This window comes from Rhipicephalus microplus, chromosome 4, assembly GCF_043290135.1.
Source record: "Rhipicephalus microplus isolate Deutch F79 chromosome 4, USDA_Rmic, whole genome shotgun sequence".
NCBI lineage: Eukaryota > Metazoa > Arthropoda > Arachnida > Ixodida > Ixodidae > Rhipicephalus > Rhipicephalus microplus.
Window position 1 is genome coordinate 200,161,722 of NC_134703.1, and position 23,364 is coordinate 200,185,085.

The 23,364-nt window shown below is 43.7% G+C and overlaps 1 protein-coding gene across 1 annotated transcript in view; it reads right to left on the reverse strand.

Annotated features, from left to right (window-relative positions):
* Positions 1-11,610, reverse strand: part of LOC119172520 (methionine aminopeptidase 1D, mitochondrial) — a 73,015-nt gene extending 61,405 nt beyond the window's left edge. The window contains exon 1 of the mRNA XM_037423661.2: positions 10,302-11,610. Coding sequence (XP_037279558.2) covers positions 10,302-10,715 — 414 coding nt within the window. The 5' untranslated portion in view covers positions 10,716-11,610. The remainder of the gene's footprint in view (positions 1-10,301) is intronic.
* Between the last annotated feature and the right edge of the window lie 11,754 nt (positions 11,611-23,364).

Genomic DNA, 23,364 nt, shown 5'->3' on the forward strand with positions numbered 1-23,364 from the left:
TGCCACTGATCCCCCCCACCCCCCCCCGCGCAGCCTACATGAATGCGCCCCGAACGCGATGGGTGGATAGATGGATATGGCTGTACCCTTTAGGTCGCGTGGTGGCTAACGCTACCTAACCGTAATACTTAGTTGACAAAACTAGATTTATCTTTTTTTCTCTTTAAATAGTGAAGTTAACGACTGGCACTTTGCAGTGAAGGATTTAATTTTCACTAGTGCCTCGATTGTAGCCACCAATCAGATAAACACCTTTTACTTATTTCTACCAGCTTACGGTCTATTTTGCCCTCCCTGTCCCTAAGCCCCAGTGCATTGAAAAACTCTGCGCCATCATTCTGAACTATAGGGTGAAGACCTTTACAGATCATTATCAAGTGTTCGGCAGTTTCCTCTTCCCACACGCACTGCATACTGTGTCTACCCATTCGTATTTGGCCCGATAAGTCTTGGTTCGCAATACTCCCGTCCTGGCCTCAAACAGTACAGAACTACCCCAAAAATTATCATAGATCCTTTCTTTGGCAATTTCGTGCTTTAAAGTTCGATAAATCTCTAGAGCCGACTTCTTAATAATGCCTATTCTCCACATGGCGGTCTCCATTTCCTTCACCTTCTTCTTAATAGTTCTTTTTGGTTTGATAGTTCTTTCTTGATAGTTCTTTCTTGATAGTTCCTTCTTGATAGTTCTTTTTGATTTGGCCCCCTGCTGTTTTCCAAGTATTTACCCGTCAATTTTCTCGTTTGCATCCTCCATGTTGTATCGACATTCTTCATATACAAGTAGCTGAAAACCTTCCTAGCCCAACGCTCCTCCCCCATTTCTCTCAATCGTTTCTCAAATTTTATCTTGCAGTTAGCTTCCCTGTCCTCAAATGATGCTCATGCCATATCAACTTGTACTCCCTGATTTGGCGTATTCTTGCAGGCTTCTAGAGCAAGCCTATCTATTCCACGCTGCTTAATTTCTAATCTTGCTTGAACCTCTGATGTCATGCAGAACACATTGCCAATATGTCAGACCAGGAACCATGACCCCTTTCCAAATTCCTCTCACAACATCATACCTATTGTAATTCCACAGTGCCCTGTTTTTCATCACCGCTGCATTCCTGTTCCCTTTAGTCATTAGGTATCTTTCTTGTTATCTTAGGTACTCTTAGGTACCCAGATATTTGTATTTATCCGTTATCTCTAAAGTGAACCTCTTGTATCCTAAGCTCACTACCTTCATTATCATTATTAATCATGACTGCTGACTTTTCTTTACTGAATCTCAAATCTAACCCATATCCCTCATTACCGCAGATGTCTATCAAACCCTGCAAATCTTGCTAGTTGACGGCCATTAGCACTATATCATCTGTGTACATCAAGTGCCTGTTCAACGAGTTTTCCTTGTTTGACGAAAGAGAGGCTGAAACCAAGTCCACTCCCCTTCAATATGGACACTAATCCTTGAAGGTACATTATGAATAACAAGGGTGACAGAGAACACCCCTGCCTAAGCTCCCCTTTTATCTCAGTGGGCTTGGATACCTGTTTTTCACATTTTATAACTACCTTGTTACTTTTATAAATATCCATTAAAAGATTATTGACTCCATCTTCTACACCTAATACATCCAGTATTTCCCACAAGTCCTCTTGAACCACGTTATCGTATGCTCCCTTGATATCCAAAAATACTAGCCACAGGGGCCTGTGTTTCTTTCTGCTATTTCGATGCACTGCGTCAGTGAGAAAAGATTGTCTTCCAACCTCCTGTGTTTCCAAAACCCATTCTGCAGTTCCCCCAGCACCACCTCATCCTCTATGCATGCCTGCAGTCTTTCCTTTATAATCTGCATCGCCAGCCTGTAGACTACTGATGTTACTGTTATAGGACGGTAGTTGTTTATGTCAGCTTTGTCCCCCTTTATAGATCATGCTCATCTTGCTAAGTTTCCATCCATCGGGGACTTCACCATCGTTTATTGTTATGATCGCTGCCTCTCCCAATGTTTGCTTAGAGTTGGGACCCAATTTTTTTATCAGCATAATTGGGATGCCGTCAGGGCCTGTTGATGTACTACTAGAAACCCTCTTCTCAGCCCTTTCCCACTCTCGTTGTGAAAATAGAGCCATTGCGCCACTTGATTCATCCTTGTCTATTGTGGTGCATAAAGCACTTATGTGTTGAAATTTTTCTGTCACCCTTGTTCTTATATATTCAATAGCTTCGTCCCCTTCTAGCCTAGCACCTTGAGCTGTAGTTATAAACCTCTGCTCTAGGCTTGTCTCATTTCTTAGCGAGTTTAGATGGTTCCAAAATTTTGCAGCTGCCTTTCTATCCTTTTAGGTACCTCTGCCAGCCTCTGAACCCCCTTCCTTCTAATCTTTTCACTGATCAGAAGGGATGCTTCCCTTGTACAGCTTAGAAAGGTGTCCCATTTTCTTTCAACACCATCTGTGGGTTCACCCCGCTACTTAGCATGTCTGTGTTCCCTAGAGGCTTCCTGACATTTTTCTATGGCTCTCTCAACTTCCTCGTCCCACCAACTCTTTTGTTTGTGTCTTCTTTTCCGGGGTGACTTGTCACATGCCTTAGCAAGTTCTAGCTCAAACAGTCTAATTAGATTTGTGTATGTCCACACTTTTTTATTATCCTCAGTGATTACTTTTTCAATTTGTTTAGTAGCTATTTCTATTTGCCTTTCTGAATAAAAATTTCCCTGTAGTTGGTTATCTGGTCGCCTTCCCACTTTCATTGCTTCCAAAACTTAGCTTGATACGTTTGCGATCACTACCCAGACTTGTGGAGCCACATTCATCTATGTGCATTCCCCTGAGCCTATCATACATCCTATGTGACATCAGTGCGTAATCTATCGCCGACTGCAGCCTTCCTACCTTCCATGTTATCTGCCCTTCACACTTCTCAGTATGATCAAATCATGCTTTTCACACATATCCATGATCATTTGCCTGTTGGGTCAGTATACCTATCTAAATCTTTTATGTGCGCATTCATATCTCCTAGTATAACTGTCTCGCACTTTACTCCTAACTCCTCAACGTCCTTTGATATACACTCGACCATTGCCTGGTTTTCCTCTCTGGCTTGTGCTCCCATCCACAAGTACACTAAACCAAGGAATGTCATCTGCCCAGCTACTTTCCCTTTTAACCATAAATGTTCTCTGTATCCCTGCTTGACTATTTGCCAACCCATACTTTTTTATATAAATGCCTCAATTCCACCTCCTTTTTGCTGCCTTTTGTTTTATTGCAATATTCCCAAACGTAGTCTGGATTCCAAGGCGGTTGCTCCATGTCCCGAAGATGTCTCTCCACAATCCCATATACCATCAGCTCCTCCTGCCTTAACTGCTTTTCTATTTCTTCCCACTTAAACCTATTTCTGCCACCCTGCATGTTCATATACCTTATGTCTGATTTAGCTTGGCCCTTGTGCTTACGCTGGTTTGTTCTCCCGCAGACTTCATGTGGCTTGAATATTGGTGCCCCTTTAGAATCGTTTTTGGCTACTCTGTTGGCCTCAGGGCCCCCCTAAAAAAGCTGTGGCATGACGACCCATCCTATTGTCAATCCTTTTGTCCGTGGTGCCACTGTAATGAATGCCATCTTGTGTAAAAGGGCGAGCGCTGGGCTCTTTGTGTCATGGATCACTTCCATTACTATTCGATTGCAGTGCCGCCACAACAGGCAACGCGGAAGGCATCAGGCACGGTCACGCCACTCAACACTTCCTGTACACTCCAATGAAGACGAGTGACGTAGGTGCAAGGCATGTACAGTAGTATGGTCAAGACATCAAGGCTTTGTAGTGTAGGAGGTCGACAACCACCTCAACAAGCCTAAATGGAAGGACATATTTTTAGATCAACATCTTTCTAAGAGAGTGCTCTATTCTATGCTGAATGTGTCTGGCGTCGTAAGTAGCATCTAGCATGCATTATTGTTAATACAAGTTTGGTCTCACCCTTTTTGTAGCTATAGCTTGTCAACTGAATGTTCTCAATATGTGCTTGCTACTTAGTAAACGTATAGATCGGGATAATGGTTGAGCTAGTCAAGTACGTTTCGTGTTCACTCAGTAGGTATTTGCGCATGGCCTCAAGTTTCTACGTGAAAGTTTTTCATTTGCCAGGGTCAAAGCAGTGGCTCCTTATGAACAAGAACGTCCGTCTGGAACTAAATGGAGGAAGTTGACGTTTATGTGCGTAAGATTATTCTGGCAAAAGTTAAGGCTGAATATAAGATTGAAGATGCGCTAAAGGCTTGGCAGGCTCACTCGGAGAGGATAAAACAAAGGATCAGAACAAAGTTGCAAGCGGAAGTGCTCTCTTTGCCTGTGGCGCAACCATCTAGCCAACGCTTTATCGATTTCGATATTGCCACACAGAAGGTTACTGGCTCAACCCCACGAAAGATAGAACAACGTGTTGGAAGAAGAGAGACCAACGTTTGCACTGCAGAGAATACAACACGGAGGACCACCAATTAAGATCAATCTGAACTTCTGGATACCTATTCAATGCCTTCAGAGCCCTCGTCAACGTTCAATGCCCATCAACTTAACATGAAAGAGGCTGCTCGGGTGTGTGTGGGCGAAGAGACTTCTACGATCAAATGGTGTGATGCCTTTGAAAATTGAGGAGACATTGCAGAAGATACCAAAAGTAAGTACTCACTGAGGTTGACAATGTCCACTGTGAGGCAGTCCTCAATGCCGTGCTTACATGTTACAAAAGGAATGAAATCACAGCCACAGCAACAAGTTAGAGAAAATAGAAGATGAAATGGAAAGGCCGTGAAGAAACAGAAGCCTACTGCCTGTAAAGCTCATGAGTGTAGCTCTTTGAGAAAACTGCTGACACCGAGGAAGAGAAGAAAGTGGATCGTGTGGGTGCATCACTGCCAATGCCCAAAGCCAAGACCGAATCACAGCAGCGAATGATGCAACCCAAGCCGAGGCGGAAGAAGAAGGCAGGTGCTCACAAGGTAAATTCAGCCAAACAAGAAAGCCACGGAAGAGCTTCCCCAAGAAAGGCTACCTACGATCTTCATTTGGCGGCATTGACAGACGGACAGCAAATTTTGAGCCCTGCTTCTGTGTTTTACAGCTGTCGTCGACCAAGCCTGCTGCTACATTGGGCCCATTATCCAGTGAAACAGCGAACTTCTGGCCCCACCCCCTTTATTTTTTGGCTGAGGTTTACCAAGGCCCTACAATCTTCTGTGACATCAGCACCATCAACGACACCAGAGGGACTGAGGAAACTTGGAGGCGTGTCTGGTCATTTTGGCAGTGGCGGCAGCGACAGGCGGACAGCAAATTTTGAGCTCTGCTTCTGCGTTTTACAGGTTGGTGTGTTCTAACTAATATTTCTTTTATAACCTGCTGCTGCTGCCAAATCTTTAGAGTTGCCAATATTTCAATCACCTGTTAAAATATTGCGGTGTTATGTATGCCGATTAGCCGTACCTGATAATGGCTTGTACATGTGTTGTTGTGAGTGTAAATTCATTTCATTTCGGAACTTGCTCCGGTATAGCTGAAGAAGCTTTCACTGGAAAGCGAGATAGCTCTAAGAAATCGTGAAAATGCGAATCATGTCAAAGGGTAGGGCAGGGGCGGGTGCTGAAACAACCCGCCAAACGACACCCATTGAATTTTCTACTCGTCTTGTGTCAATTGAAGAGAAGCTTGATGCCCTCTTAGTTTTGCTAACAAGACTGGTGGAGCTCGAATAATCCGTTCAACAACTTTCTGACAAATTCGAAGAATTTCAAATGAGACTGCAAGTACAAGAAAAAGCTACCTTGCACCTATCGAATAGAGTTGATAAACTTGAACGCACTGATTCGAGCAATGAATTGGCTCAGATCAAACTGGATCTCGACAACCTTGAATGTCGCAGTCGCAGATTAAACATTGAAATACACGGTGTTCCAGAAAGTGAGAAGGAAGACCTAATGATGAAGGTAAATGAAAAAGCTGCTCAAATTAAGCTCCCACTTTTAAACAAGAGTGACGTTGCTGCTATGCATAGACTTCCGGCTAAACCTGGCAAAACTCGTGGCATCATTGTACGCTTTACCCGCCAATAACTCCGCGATACGTGGCTTGCAAACAAAAAGCAGCCAAAGGGTGAAGGATACGTTTTCTTGTGTGAGAATATGATACGGCTATCGCACGCAGTCCTATCAAACGCAAAGGAGTGGGCCCAAACTTAAGGATATGCTTATGTATGGTACTCAAATGGAAAAGTTCTGGTGCGCAGAAAGAGTGGTGACCGTGCTGTTGTGATACGCACTGAGGATGACCTTGCCACTCTTGCGGCCTCGAAGGAATAGCGTGAAAGGTGATGGCAAAAGAGGCACGAGGTTTCATTAAACCGAGATGGCGACCCTGCAGTTCCAGTTTTCTCATGATGTCGCAGCTTTAAAGAACCAGTGTCCTCTTTCTATTTTACATCTATATATAAGAAGTTTAAAAAGTAAGTTTGATGTTAATTTATGCCTAGTGGATCTGAAACACCGCTTTGACATACTTTGCTTTAGCGAGACATGGCTTACATCAATGGATGAATATGTTTAAATTTCGGGAAATGACTGTATATCTGCACATCCAATGAAGAAGCGGGGTGGCAGCATTGCTATTTATGTATGTTCTGATATGTCTTATAGAATTCTTTCTGATCTCAGAGTTGTTAATGAATCATATGAATGTATTGGTATTCAGTGCATGAAAACATTGATTGAGCTTGTTTATCCTCTGCCCTCTGGGTCATTCGGCATGTTTCTGGAATTCGCCGAAAAATTATTAGAACTAAGCACTTGACTAAAACATGAAACAGCCTTAATAGGCGATTTTAACAAACGCTTGCCAGACCAATCCAGATTTAAGGCGTTTTCAAGAAACTTTTGAATCATACCGGTCTTCAAATGTCATTGATGGGACCACACGAATTACACCTGCAACACAGACAATGCTTGACCTCTGTATAACAAGTTTTCCTACGGAGTCTACCAGAGCAGGGGTCCTGATGTGTGATCTTAGCGATCATTTACCAATACATTGTCTACTACCTCCTAAACCGCCTTGTCAAACAACACTTGAAAACTACAAAAGGATATATTCCAAACAAAACGTAAGAAAATTTATAGAGTTAATCTCTTGCTATCGGTGGAACGAAGTTGTTGCGAATACAGACGCAAACACAGCTTACGATGCTTCTATATTTATCTTCTTGATTTTATGCAACAGATGCTTCCCTCTTGTGAACCTCAAAAAACACAAAAAATCAAGAAATCCTTGGATTTCACGTGAGCTCTATAACAGAATTAAAGCGTGCAACGAGCTTTTTCAAATTTTTCTAAAAAGTAGAAGCAAAGAAGATTTGCGGGTGTTTAAATCTGAACAAAATAAATTAAATTCTGATATTAAACGTGCCAAACAAGAATGTTACATGAATGAATTCATTGCTGTATCGAGAAATTCAAATCTCATGTGGAGGGCAATCAATGGGGTAATGAACAGACTCCCCGAAAGAAATAAAGTTACATCAATAAAGCGGTCTGTCAGACGTTCAAATTGCAAATTCATTCAATGCCAATTTTACAGATGTTGGTTCATCTTCACAACCTAATGCACCAGTCTTTCCATCTGAATATATTGCCAATAGGTGTTCTTCTACTTTGTCCTTGGTAGACACTGACGAGCCGGAGGCCCAGGGCATAATCTCATCGCTTAAAGACGGTTGTGCGTCTGGTGCTGAAAATGTAAAGGTGCAGCCGGTGAAAGCCGTTAGTTAATCTAGCTCATATCTGTAATTTGATTCTTTCAAATGACGTGTTCCTGGATAAAATGAAGCTAGCTCGAGCGACCGTTATTCATAAAGGTGGACCAGCTAGATATAAGAATAACTACAGACCAATATCTGTACTATGAGTTTTCGCGAAAACTGCTGAACATATAATAAACAAAAGACTGAGCGGCTTTATAAACACGAAAAACTTTACACAAGAGCAATATGGTTTCTGTAAAAATAAATCTACAGAAACAACTTCACTTGAAATAAAAGAACACATTCTTCACAACATTGAAAACCGAATGCTAACACTTGGTTTATTTCTTGATTTTAGAAAAGCTTTTGATTGCGTGCAATACAAAATTCTTTTCGAAAGAACTACCTCACTGTGGTATTCGTGGCATCGCCTTATCCTTAATAAAAAGCTATCTAATGGCACGAACACAGTATACTATGATCAATGGCACTACATCTGAAATTCAGACCATAAAGTACGGTGTATCCCAAGGTTCCGTTTTAGGACCTGTTCTCTTTTTGTTGCATATAAATGATATCGTACAAGTACAGGGCTACTCTAACATTATACTATATGCCGATGACACTAATGTGTTCTTCTCAAGAAGATAATTGCACAGCATTTTTGAACAAGCCAACAACTGGCTACAAAGATTAGGTATGTGGCTTAATGCAAATAAACTTCAATTAAACATAAGTAAAATAAAATACTTGCTCTTTAAATCAAAAGGAACGAACACAACTTGTCATCCCCAGCTACAGTTTCAAAAAGTACATATTCAACAGTCAAGCACGGCAAAATTCCTGGGAGTTATATTCCACGAGAACATGTCCTGGTCACCATATATAAATTCTCTCAAAAGTAGTATTGCCCGTGCTGTAGGTGCATTAAACAGGCTGCAATATTTACTACCAACAAGCGTGAAGCACTATATCTACAACGCACTTATACATTCCCATTTAACGTACTGTCTTCTAGTTTGGCCGACTACAACACAGGTAATTTAGGGTGCAATAGAAAATTAAGGACGTATGATAAGCACACAAATATATTATTCAAAAAATAAAATATTAAAGGTGCCCAAACTCAACACATACAAAATATTTTTTTAAATTATGCGGCAATATAAATCTGACCATTCCTTCCAGAGTAAGTACAGTGTGAAAATGACAGGCTACAAATTCATAAATAGTTCTGTATTTATACCACATAGCAGAACAAATTACGGAGAACAAAAACTTGCTGTTCGAATTTCTAACCTCCTCAATGACTATACCTTTGCCATAGATCTCCTCAAATCCGGACTTCAGAAACAAGCATATCAAAAAACAATAAAAGAATTATTATTTTCAAGGGACTACTGCAAATAAAAGAATACTATGGTTCTGTATGAAAGTTATGTATTTTGTTGATTTTTCTTTCCCCAAACGTAGATTGCAAGCCCTACAAGTTGTTCATAGTTTTGTGTGTGTGTGGGGGGGAGGGGGTTGATGAGTATAATGCGATTTTCTCTTTCTGTTCGAGAGTAGTGCGTGCATATTTTTTTGGGGTAAAATTGTACTTATGTTTTGTTCTCTTTTTGCTATATGACTGCGTAATATTGATCAGAGGTGTAGTATTTGATTTCTATGTACCCTTTTATATTTGTGAATGTCTTTCTGCTGCTACTGCTGTATGGGTGGCACAGCCCAGTCAGGCAATGTTTGCCTTTTGCCATGCCTCCTTGGACAATTTCGTAATTGTTCTTAAACTAATAAAAAAAAAGAAAGAACCGCCTTCATTGCGAATTTTTATCTTGAGGAAGATTGTTCAGAGACAGCGCAAGCTCATCAAGGTCAACACGCTCAGAAGCACGAGCCTGGAACAAGGGTCGAAAGCACCGCTGGACGATCAAGTGCAGGAGAAGACCCGGATGACACTACTAGAACAGACATGGAACTCTTACTAATACTGACGAACATTTTGAACTTGGACTCATGTGAGCGTTCAGTTTTCTTTGTCGTCAGGCGCCACTGTGGCGGCGCGGAGGATGTTACAAATTGTGTAGAAGACGAGGAGCGACGTTATTATCATCGGAGAATTGGATGATTGTTCGGAATAAAGAAGAGGTGGATCGGGTGGGCTTCGCCATGGGCACGGCGGTTCGTCCTTTCCTCAACAGCTACATAAAAAATAGCAGTACTTATTCACCACACCTGAATCATGTTGTAGACATGTTTTATAAAACTGTCTTATTTTCCCAAAATATTAGCTTCATAATCACACCTGTCAACTACCTTCGAACACGAAACGATTCAAACCTAACGTTTGCGCGGTTTGACACAAACATCGAAAGCAAAGGACAGGAATAATTAAAAGACTGTGGATAAACATACTATACAGAGTTTGCAAAGTCCGCGCCAATTTTTATGGCGCACTTACGATCTTAATTCATCTCCGTCGTAGGAATGGCAAGCAACAGTTACCTTGACTTGCTTGCACACTCGGCTGAGGATCATCTTAGCCAGCCTGCACGATTCTCGCATGCGAGCCACTTGTTCTTCGGTCTTGACGTCCAGCTCCTTGGGCACTCCCACAACGATGCCGCTGTCGGCATAGCTCGGCTTGGCGATGCTGTCGGGCACATACTGCAGAGCACTGACCTTGCCCGGTTCCGTGATAACGTCGTAGCTCGGTGTTCCGATGCCCCCTTTTCGGTAGCGATCGCCGTGGGTCAGGTTGGTTATACGACGAGCCGAAACCACCTCGCTGTTGCGATCACTCAACAAGTACTTTGGCAACGCTACAAGACTGCCGCGATGCAGTCGCCGTTCTGCAAATAGCGCTAAGCGGGGCATCAAGAGCGGTGCGAAGCATCTTGTAACGACGCAGCACGCCATCTCCGAAACAGCTTACGAAGGCCGCGCATAGAACAAATTAAATACACTACGTACTCTCTGTAGCCTCGTGTTAATGAACTTGAATGAGCAAAGCCTGTCACCATATATTAACTCTATGCCTGTCACCACAGGGTAGCAGACGCAGTCACGTCGATGCAATGATGATAAACAAACACGCCGCTGCGCCATCTGGACTGTTGGAGGTCGCGATCAACGAAATTTTAAATTTGCCATTCAACAACGTAAAGAATGCTTTTTATTTGACTTCACCGGCTAAAAAAAATTCGTTCTCCGTGTGGTGACTAGCAGCAGTCACACAACTTTTCTAATTTTTTTAGTGAAACGTATGGTGAAACATTATTCGAAACTCCATAAAGCTCCATAAAACGCTCTGTGTGCTGGCAGAGAACACCTAGTGCTGGCAACACCTGTAAAAAAAAACAAAACAAAAAACGAAGACGTATTTGAAGGCATGTTTAAAGGCCAACAGCAACAAATTTTGACAATCTGCAAAAAGTCAATATATAGGCAGTCTAGCTTGAGGTATCGCTGCCTGCCAAATGTCGCCTTCGAAGTACAAGCGCTTGCCTTAGAAAAAAGCTTGCAAACGACAGTGTTTTTTAGACCGAAACTACAGGTTTTCCCGCTCACTTTAATCCAAGTGTTAGCTTAAATTATCCGCACGCCATTGAACCCCTTCAGGCGCAACGTCCACATTTGTGGACGCCAAGTTCACATCTAGGTGTTTCGAAAACAGGTCTTGAATCTCGCGCGCAAACAAGGCTCCCGCAACCTCTGCATCTTGCTGCAAGGACGCGTGGTGCCATCTCTTGCATCTGGTTCAAAATAACATCGTAAACAGAAGTCAAAATGGACTCAATGAGGGTGGCGACTTGGGCTTGTTGGTATGGTTGCATGATGATAGATGGTAGCGCAGACAACGAACACGGACAAGAGAAGGTGTGTTGTGTCTATGTGCCTTCTCTTGTCCGTGTTCGTTGTCTGCGCTACCATCTATCATCAAAATGGACGCCTCAACTTTCTGTGGCGGGACGCGTAAGTGGCTCTTATGTTTTTATCGTTTACTTGGTACCTTTTTAGCTGGCGTAAATTTTTGCATTTGTCTGTAATAACTAAGATATCCCGCATGCCTTTTAACAATATTTTGGCAATAGGAAATCATTTGTAATGACGGAAAGCTTCAGCTAAATTTCGCGTCCACGAACGTGGACACTGCGCTTCAGTGCCGCCTTTGTTGAAAGGCTGCTGTTTCTCTGTGTTTCACTTCCGCCAGCATCAAATAATGTTTACGTTAATAATTTTGTCACCAGGAGTTCAAGATCATGCATTGAGACGACAAAAAGTTGACGATGAAACAGCAGAAGACGTACTTAATAAAATAGCCAATGGAGATGTTTCCGATGGAGACTTTTCGGACGACGAAAAGGAGGAAGAGAATGAAGAGAACATAGTAAGTTTGCATTACACTGCCAAACTGTCGTATTTCTTGCACAAATATCTAAAGGGACATTGTTTCTATGTTTAACTGTTGGTTTCAGCCCGCCAATGGCCAGGTGAGCGCATCGATGTCCTCCTCAGCACAGCCTTCAACATCACAAACCCCAGTCACAAATTTGAAAGAGCCTGCGGCATCCAAGAAGTTTGAGATCAAGTGGACCAAGAAAGAGTTTGCCCCAAGGGATGTTGAGTGCGACTACAATCCGGAAACAGCGTCAGCGCCTGAGCAGCCACTGGTGTATTTCAGCAAGTATTTCACCGATGACCTTTTTCAAGATTTTGCTGAATTCACGAACAGGTATGTCTTGCAGAGAGACGGCACCGTGTTAGCCACAACAAAAGAGGAGATCAGAGTGTTTTTCGGGATTCTCATGCTAATGGGTGTTCTGAAGTACCCCCGCGTCAGAATGTACTGGCAAGCTGCCACGAGAATTCCCGCAATAGCGGATGCGATGGGTGTGAAGAGGTTCTTCAAAATCAGAGGCGCCCTTCACATAACTGACGCTAATGCAGAACGAGACCCAAACAGCCTCGACAAGTTTTGGAAAGTTAGGCCCTTGTTAGAAGCTGTGAGAGGCCGATGCTTACAGCTTGTTCCCTTAGAAAAAAATAGCATCGATGAGCAGATGGTGCCATTTACGGGGCGTATTGCTGAAAAGCAATTTGTAAAGGGAAAACCAAACCCTGAAGGTGTAAAGGTTTTCGTGCGCTGCAGCTTTGATGGGCTAGCACATGACTTTGAGCTTTACCAAGGGAAGGGAACAGGGGTGAGTAAAGAGCATTCTCACCTTGGACTTGGTGGTTCTGTCGTAATGCGCCTTGTTGAACACCTCCCGAAGGCACAGAACATTAAGTGCTACATGGATAACTATTTCACATCAGTGAAACTGCTTCTGGAGTTGAAAGAGATCGGTATTTTGGCTAGTGGCACAATAGAGGAAACCGCTTGGCAGGTTGCGTTCTGAAAACCGACAAAGAAATGAAGAAGGAAGGACGTGGAAGCTACGATGAAAGGGTTTCCATGGACGGCGACGTTGCTCCTGTCCGTTGGCAAGACAATGGCGTGGTCAACATGGCCTCTACTCACCTAGGAGTCGGAAACGTTGGCGCGGTAAGAAGATGGAGCGAAGCTTCAAAGGCCCACGTCGACATCGAATGTCCTGAGGTAATTCTAGACTACAACAAATACATGGGTGGAGTGGACAAACTAGACTTCATCATGTCCCTCTACCCAATGAGGACACGAACCAGCAAGTGGCCTGTGAGAGTGATATCCCATTTTGCTTCTTTTGCCCTCTGTAACAGTTGGCTAGAGTACATCAGAGATGCCAATGCAGAAGGGTCGCTAAAAAAAAAAACACAATGGATATGATGGCATTTCAAAGAGATGTCGCAAGTTGCCTGCTGAGCGTCAACAAGCCCCAGAAAAAGCGTGGGCGACCAAGCAGTGAGAACCCCCAGGTGATGAAAAGGAAGGCACCGAATGCGTCACCCCTGCCAGTGAGCACTCTTCGCTATGACGGCATCCACCACTGGCCACAGCAAATGAACATACCCAACGCACAACGCTGCAGGAGGGAGGGATGCTCATCCAAGAGCCGCGTCCGCTGCAGGAAGCGTGACATTTTTCTTTGCCTGACATCGCAGAATGACTGCTTCTACCTCTTTCACACTAAATAGACTTTTTCTGGTAACTTCTCCCAACATTACTTTGAAAGAAGTTGTTTTGAATTTAAATGGAAAGCGTGTTTTCTTCTTTGTCGCCTTTCACTAATATTACTGCTTTGAAGCGCAATGTCCACAAATGTGGACGCTGAGCAAAAATTGAACCAATAAACATATTTTGCATTTGTTTCGAGTTTTTTACTTTAAAAGGCTTAAATCTTGAAATTATGAACAAAAAAAATTTTCACGTTGCCAGATTTAATTCGCGCCTGAAGGAGCGCCAAGCTATTTAATCCATGAGCCGAATGTTTAATACAAGCGCCAACATATTCAGCATAAACATATTCAGCAACATAAATGCAGCAGCCGGGATTCGATCCCACGACCCGCAGGTCGCGGGATCAAATCCCGGCTGCGTTTCCGATGGAGGCGGAAATGTTGTAGGCCCGTGTGCAAAGATTTGGGTGCACGTTAAAGAACCCCAAGTGGTCGAAATCTCCGGAGCCCTCCACGACGGCGTCTCTCATAATCATATGGCGGTTTTGTGACGTTAAACCCCACATATCAATTAACAATTAATACAAGCGCCAACTCAGTTAGGCCGCGTGACAGTGAGCTTAATCCAAGTGCCACCGTGTTTAATCAAATTGCCAATGGCTTTAATTCAGCTGCCAGTCAGTTTAATCTATGCATCAGGTACACATGGTTTGCCACTTTATACAAACTAAATGTTGAAATAATGTAAGCATGAAGTGAAAGGAAGAACTTTTTGCTCCCCTATACATGCTAGCGCTTACAAAATGTGGTGCAGTGCCATTTCTTCCAAATGTTTTGGTGTCAAATTAAAAAAAAGTGCGTAACAATTGCATTTACGGGTACTAAATGTATTAGCTCATAGAGCCCATGTTAGTCTCTACTTCATGGCTACTGCATTATTCCGGCTAAACGTCTACACCATCGCATACGCAGAGACGCATGGCGTCTGCTCAGTAGACAGCATTGGGCAGCTTATTCGCTGAGGTGGTAGTAAAACTTTTTGAACTTTATTTGACCAAGGGATTCGGGCCCATGGGGCTTTCGCAGTTGTCTGCTCAGCCTGGTGAGAACTATGGTGACCGACAGATGGTATTCATCCGTTCTTAAAATCAGAAATAACCATTTAAAAACTTAGCTTGCATTTATTTGAATGTGAAATGAATTTTTTAAAATAAAAACATCAAAGGTGATAATCTTGTTTTCATTTAACAGACGACGCTAGTGTTGCTGAAGCGTGTTGGCTTAAAACAAGTATGTTTGATCGGATACACATAGTTTTGTTTGAATAAAAAGATAACAGGTAATATGAATGTAAGATGTGAATTCCATTGTTCACATCAGGATTATGAGTTTACGTCTTATTTGCACTACAGGGCGAAAACCGCTTTGAATTATCTCTAATTCTCTCTGCCTAGTGAAGGCCTCCTGATTTCTTGATTATGCACCTGTTTTTGACCCATTGCTACACATGGCAAGGTTTTCCATATCTTGGTATGCATACCGGTACCCTAATAACCATAGTCTGTCCTTCGCATAACATATGACTTGTCATGGTGATGTAATGCTATACAAATCCAATTATGAGCTTTTGTAGCGAACACAAAATAATCACTGACATGTTACTGCATTTTCTTTCGTTGCCATTAAAACGATTTCACCAGAGCCAAGCACTAATCTAAAAACTTGCACATAGCAAAGTACAAACACGGCTCAAACGAACAACTGTAGTAACTTATTTTTTTTTTCACAAATACTGGCGGCGAATGCAAACGATAATAATTTATTCTATCTTGCGACTATTGTCTTCTGTATTTTAGGAAGTGCGTTTAAATTGTACTACCATTTTCACACCCCGTACCCTGCTTTTTGTGCATGGAATAAAGTGACTGGCACCTGAATTAAAGCTCTTGGCAATTGGATTAAACATGGTGGCACTTGGATTAAACTCACTGGCACACGGCCTCAGTTGGCGCTTGTAAAAAATGTCTGGTGCTCAGATTATTTCAATAGCATGCGGACTATTTATTTATTTTCAATACTGCCAGTCTTATACGAGACCAAAGCAGAAGGGCATCAGTTCTTGGATACACAATACAGTTTTCAGTTAGCGGCATATTTGTCAGAACGTCTAAGAGTGCATGGCTGGAGGCAGAAATGCCTGTAGGGGCCTCGAGGCAAAATTCGATAAGTACATTCTGAAAAAAATGGCGTTAATTGTATACAAATGCTGAACGATCGGTACATATACTTAAAGACGGCATAGAAGACAGCTCTTATCTAGTAGACAATACAACACTAGTTGTGCACAAACACATGAGCACTGGGAACAATACACACATAGGTAACTTTGAACCAGTTACTGCACCCAGCAAAACAAACTTGTTTACGCGCAATTGAACGCGAACATTTATTCCACAAAGATAACCGCTACAAAAAACGATAATACTGCTCATCAAAACAGAAAAAGGTAACTAGAAAATCATTTGCAGAGTCCTCGATTTTTGAGGTGAACTTTGACAATGATAGTATACTGGTAATCGAGGAATCTAGACTATTCCATTCTTTTATTGACAGAAAAAAGAATGAATGCTTGAAGCAATCATTGTTCAAGGTGTATTCTGTAATAGTGAACGCATGTTTGTGTCTTAGGTCTCTGGATTCTGCTAGGGAGATGTATTTTGATGCATCGATGTGGCTGCGGTTATGAAGCAGGTTGTGTAGAAATTTTAATCGTGCTCTTGTCACTCGCGTAGGAACACCGCAATATTCTAAAAGGTTAGTGTGCGAGTCCGTGCGTTTATACTTGTTGTAGATAAACCTTACGGCTTTCCTTTGTACCCGTTCTAACCTTGCGATATGAGTAGAATATTGAGGGAACCAAACAGTGTTGTCGTACTCTCAACGTGGACGAACGAATGTTGTGTAGGTTAAGAGCCTAGTTTGTGTCGGTGCATGTGGGAGACGCCTTCTTAAGAAAAACAGCTTGCGCAAAGCAGCAGCTGTGACGTTATTTGTGTGCTTTCTATCTGAGTTCGGAAGTTGATGTAACACCAGGATATATCTGCAGCGTGACTCTTTGTGAAGGTGTGTTGTTTATTGTGTGAGTAAACTCAGAGGGTGCCTTTTTTCTGGTCACCGTCTGTCACACTGCTCCCGTTAATTAGGGAGGTGATCGCCCGGCTAATTCCAAGGGCCGAAGTATCGGCCCCCCGAACCGCACCACGAAAGCGTGGACAATTTAGAAGTGGTCCTTTTTGGCGCGCCAGCGGACGCCAGCTGTGGCCCAAAGAACAAGTCAGAGCCGAGAGTTGATAAACAAAACACAATTATATTCTCAATAATGGCAGATCGAAAACCATACACAAGAATGCACACTCCACAATAGATGAGGACAATATGTCACCAATCAAACAACGTACTACACAGTACGATCAGCCACACTCGAAACAACGGACACAGACAACAATACACACTACAATGCAGTCGCATGCATTAAACAACCAAGACACTTAAAGACTAAAAAGATAGGAAACCTATTCAGTCCAAAGTTCTTGGAACAAAAGTCTGGATGATACTCTTCCGAGAATCACTCACTCAAAGTCCAGCTTTGTTGTCGTTCCGCTGCCCCTTGAAGTTTCTCTTCCAGGAGACCTCGCGTCTTCAATCGGCCACTCTCCAAGCTTCAAACTTCTTCGCCGAAAACACGTCGGCTTCACACACGCAGCTGTTGCCACACGTCTTCGCTCGATAGCGGTAGACACACGCTCTTGCCTGTAGCTCGAGCCTTCACCCCTCAGGTGGAAATCCTCTTCTTCTCCTGCTTTGTCCCTACGGACAAAACTTTCGCCGACTACACGGCGGAATCCCTACGCACTCTGGCGCTAACTTCTGTCTTCTCCTGCTTTGTCCCACGGACAAAACCTTCGCCGACTACACGGCGGAATCCCTACGCGCTCTGGCGCTAACTTCCGTCTTCTCCTGCTCTCTCGTCTCGGCCGCTCGATTAAATACCTTCCGCGCGAGATTCCAGAAGGTTCTCGTCATTTCGTCGGCGCGATACGCAGCGAAGGCTGGGGAGAGGGCGAGACGATTCGAATGCCCTCCGCGTTGGATGACTCAACTCGGCATGACCACGCCTCTTTCGTTCTAGAAATTTCGCGGGCTTGCTCGGCCGCCGATGTGGGGTGAGGAGGTTCGTCGGCGAAGCCACGCTTCCGAGGGGAGAGCGCGCGCCCGGGGAGCCTTGGATGTTTGTTTTCTTTTTTTTCTTTTGACCTCCCGGCGTCTCTCCCGCGCGTTATCGCAAGAATTTGGCGGCGCGCCCATTTTTAGCGCTCGTTCTGTGACACCGTCATACAGACTGGTTTTGTAAAGTTTATCGACATTTGCCATTCTTCACACCATTGAGCATTTTTTCCAATGAACTATTTAGTGCCTTGTGGTCATCGCTGTCTTTAATTTCCCTATAAATAACGCAGCCATCAGCGAAGAGCTTAATTTTGCATTCTATGTCGGCTGTAATGTCATTTATATCGATAAGAAATAATAATTACCCAAGGACGGAGCTTGGGGCACACCTGACTTTACAGAAGCCGTCCCTGATAATGCGCCTTCGTAAAGCACGAACTGTTGGCGGTCGCTAATGAAATCTTTTGATACTTAATCTCTCCACCCCCTATTAAGTTCAAGTTGGTACTTGAATTTAAGTTGGTACTTGAATTAAAGTGAGCGAGAAAACCTGTAGAAAAAACGACGCCACATTACGGCTTACAAGACGTGACGTGACGCGCGCTAATTGCACGGTGGCCATCTTAAGTACCATTCTAATAGGTAGATGATAGATATGTGGGGTTTAACGTCCCAAAACCACCATATGATTATGAGAGACGCTGTAGTGGAGGGCTCCGGAAATTTCGACTACCTGGGGTTCTTTAACGTGCACCCAAATCTGAGCACACGGGCTTACAACATTTCCGCCTCCATCAGTGTTGAAAAAGAAAAGGAATAAACGGGTGCAGACTAGTACTGCAAGAAAGAAGAAGAAGAAGTTGAAAACAAGAAACAAGAAACGGTTAGAAATTTGGTTGCAGTTGATTTCGTTATCGTTAAATGTCAACAAAAGCGCGCTCATGGCGTTTCCGTTTGCAGAACCAATTTCAATTTCAATTCTATATAAACAGGAACCCATCCAGCAAGTAGACTCTATAAAATATTTGGGAATCATTTATAATGACAAACTTAACTGGAGTCCACACATAGAGTATATAACTACCAAAGCACAGCGGGCTTCAAGCTTACTACACAAGCTAAGTAACCGGAAATATGGGTTACGGAGGCACACCTTGATAACGTTGTACAAGATGTACATGCGCCCCATCATGGAATTCGGCTGCATATTATTCTCGGGTGGCCCTGCTTATAAAACGAAACCTCTAGTTCTCTTGGAGCGGGAAGCACTGCGAATGTGTCTGGGATTCCCTAGATTTGTGGCTATCAACGTACTGTACAAGGAAGCGCGCCTGCCTACACTTCTTTGTCGATTTCGAATTTTGACCGTACAAGCATTTTTAAAATTTTATAGCTTACCGGCAAGAAGATCTCAATATGCTTTTATCGCAAACCCAGACGCCTTCTTTCTTGCTCATTGGCCACGGTTTCACACACCTCAGATAATGTTTGTACGAAAAAATCTACAAAGTATAAATGTGAACATTAGAAATGTAATTGAGACTAATGACTCGAATTGTCATGTTATTATTGAGTATGATGATATATTCCCCCAAAACGCCAAATTACAATCCCTCAAATTTTTAAATAACATATTTTTAGATTACTTGGAGCATGCGAAAACTAAAAATATAATAGCCACAGATGCTTCCGTAAATAATCAAAAGGCAGGTGTAGGCATTGCCTCTGATTTGCTTGACTGGTTCTTTTCAGTGAGACTGCCTGATTTTACTCCAGTTTTTGAAGCGGAGCTCTTGGCGATTATTTTAGCTCTTCGAAAACTTCCATCAAATCAAAACAATGCAATAATAATGACGGATTCTCTTTCAGTTTGTGCAGCTCTGACAGCTTCAGAGAACTCTCGAATTCTAAGCACATTCAAAACATTAGTACCGCCGCAGTTGAGACTCCTGAGATTACTATGGGTTCCGGGTCACTGTGGATTAAGATTAAATGAATTGGCCGATTCCTTAGCACGAGCCGCACTTGATGGGCCAGTTTTGTCCATACTGCCAGATGTAGAATATATCACGGCTATAAGATATCGAAAATCAGCAATCTCCACTGATACGATAGAAAAAGTAATTACATGGGCAGACTATAACCACCTCATGTTTCCATGGCAACCCCACTGGAGTCAGTCCAGAAAGCTCGAAGTCTTAATTACTAAATTTCGATGTCGTGTCCCCCCCCTAAACCTGTATCTACACAGAGCTGGTCAGACAACATCACCCCTCTGCGCATTCTGCGGAGAAATGGAATCACTAGATCATTATTTTTTGTATTGTCGCCGCTACGAGATACTTAGAAAAAGGTTACTAGTTATGCCATTTCGGAAAATAGGCCTTAGATTGACGGCGGAAACGGCGCTAAGCTTTGGCGCCTCAGCTTTGGGACATTGCCACAGTGATGCTTTCAATGCCGTTTGCGATTATATTCAGGCAACCAAGCGTATACCTTTGTGATCTTCAATAAAAAAAATATTTATTACTATCAAGGGCAGAGTGAAGTAAACGCAGCTGAGTGGTAAACATAACACCTCTAATCTCAAAATTGCTCAACTTGATTTTTTTTCGTTTGCTCTTTTTATGTTGTTTTTATTTTTACATTAGTCTTATTATAATACCTATTCATTGCACAAAGTTAAAATGATCACAGAAAAACTGCACTACACTTTCTTGGCCAATCCCCCTGAGTGGGTATGAGCCAACCTCCCAGGGAAACAAAACAAAACAAAAACAAAGAAACGGCGTTCGGTCTGGTTTCTTCGCCGATCGGTAGTTTTCCTTTACATCGTGGTGCCGAAACCCCTCGTGCGGACACGTCTCCTTCATCGCACGACTCGAGGGGACCTTCTACTCGACTGCGTCGTTTTGTGGGCGGCGATGACTGCAACGGATCGTTCCTGATCGGCGTAGACCGGACTAGACTCCAACACCGGATCCGATGGATCGCCTCAAGACCAAGCGCTCCGCTCGACGAGCCCAGAACACCAAGCTCCTGCAAGAAGCAAGGTCACTGCTAAGTGACCCTCCCGCGGACAAGCCCAAACTCACAGGTATTTATGACCGTTTGTCAGCGAGCAACAACGAGCTCTCGAAGAGCAATAATGCGCTCGAGGAGCACGTAGCGGACGAGGAGCTCGAAGCTGAGTATGTCGCGGCAGCAGAGTATAACGACAAAGCTATAAGCATGCTCGCTGAGATTCGCTGCAAGATAGACGGTTTGCGACTTGGAGACAGTACAGCAGTGGCTGCTCCTCAGAACGCAAACACATCACCTTTTGACGTGCCGACCGCAATTGGCCCAAGGCTGCCGAACCTTGGCATGCCAACATTTAGAGGTGATATACATGAATGGTCGGCTTTCTGGGAGCAGTTTGAGCAAACTATCCACCTGAACAACGCTTTGTCAACAACGACGATGTTTTTCTATCTACGTCATTATCTTGCGGGTGAAGCGGCAGCTGCGATATGTGGTTTTCCGACTTCCGAAGCCTGTTATGCAGACGCCATGGAGTTATTGAAGGAACGCTTCGGAGATCGAAAACGGATTGAGCAACACCACCTATCAGCGCTTCGCAATCTACCTCACATCAAGTCGGGAAGCGACGTCCGCGGCCTTAGGCGACTTTACGATGCTGTGAAGCTGAATATCCGTTGTCTAACTCACTAAATGTTCCTACGCTTAGCTTTTCCGCTATGCTGATTGACATTTTACAGGAAGCCCTACCGTACGACATCATTTTGCCCTACACACGTGCAAAGCGCAGTCAGGCACTAAGAGAAAACGGGTCTGCTGCCAATGTCTTTGAGCCAAGCGTGGCAGCTGCTACATCTCATGCGGAGTTGAAGGAGCTGCTCACCTATACACGTATAGAGCTAGAAAGTCGGGAGCAGTGCAAGTCCTTTAATGACCGACTGCTGGATGACCGTGCACAGAGGACTCAAAACGGCAGCACCAGCACGGCTTCCGTACTACACAGCACATCGAACAGCTGGGGTGAGTGTTTTTTCTGCAAGTCGAAGAAACATGGCACCCGTGCTTGTGACGCGAACCTTGCTATCGATTCGAAGAAAGGAATGCTTGCGAAAGGCAACCGCTGCTATCGATGCACGTCCCGAGGACATCAGGCACGTTCTTGCCGCGTCAAACTCACTTGCTCGATTTGCCACTGGAGGCACGCATCAAGTATGTGCGACCCGCACTATACATAGAACATAACAGCGACACCTTCTCGTCCAGTGGACTCCTCCGGCAGCACAGTAGGAATGATGTCGTCACAATCAGTTATGCTGTGTGAGAAGGATTCACTGAGCGGGGGCACAACAAATCACAGTTAAGTATATCTACAAACGTTTCGCGCCTTTGTCATCAAAAACGGCAAAACAAGGTATGTTCGAGGGATTCTCGACGGAGGGAGCCAGCGATCCTTCGTCACGGAAGATCTCGCCAAGACATTACACCTACAGGTGCTGGGAGAAACTCAAATTGCGCTGAATACGTTTGGCTGTTCATCACCAAGTACTGTGAAAAGACTTCAAGTGGTGGAAGTTCCTCTGCGTAGCCAACACGGTTCTGACACCTGCTCGGTGCGCGCAATCGTTGTTCCAGTTATCTGCCACGATATTGCTTCCCCGAAAGCTGACAGCCATTTCGTTCAGAACCTGCGTCTTGAAGGCAAGGTCATTGCGGACGAAAAGAAGTTTGATGCGGAAACGGAAAATAGCCTCAGCTTGTTGATCGGTGCTGACCACCTCTGGCAAATCATGTCAGGACGCATCGTCAAAAGTGCAGAAGTTCCAGGACTGGTAGCAATAGATACAGCTTTCGGATGGACGCTACAAGGACCCAGTCACCAAAAAGCCTTTCTTGTCTGAAGCTCTAGCCTAATGGTCTGCATTCTGAAAGTACAAACAATTGTTGATGACGAATCAACCTCGCAGATCTTGCAATCTTTTTTGGCAACTAGAAGCAATGGGCATCGCAGATTCAACGGCACCTTCCTCCCATGAGTCCGTTGCACGATTTCATGAAACCATTAGCAAGAAAAGCGACAGATACACAGTGGCGTTGTCTTGGAAGGAAGATAAGAAGCCGCTCCTAGGGAACAACCGGAAAATCGCGCTATCACGTCTACAAAGATTAACACGGAGGCTATCAACGATTGAAGGAATGTTGCAGCGATATGACAGAGTAATCC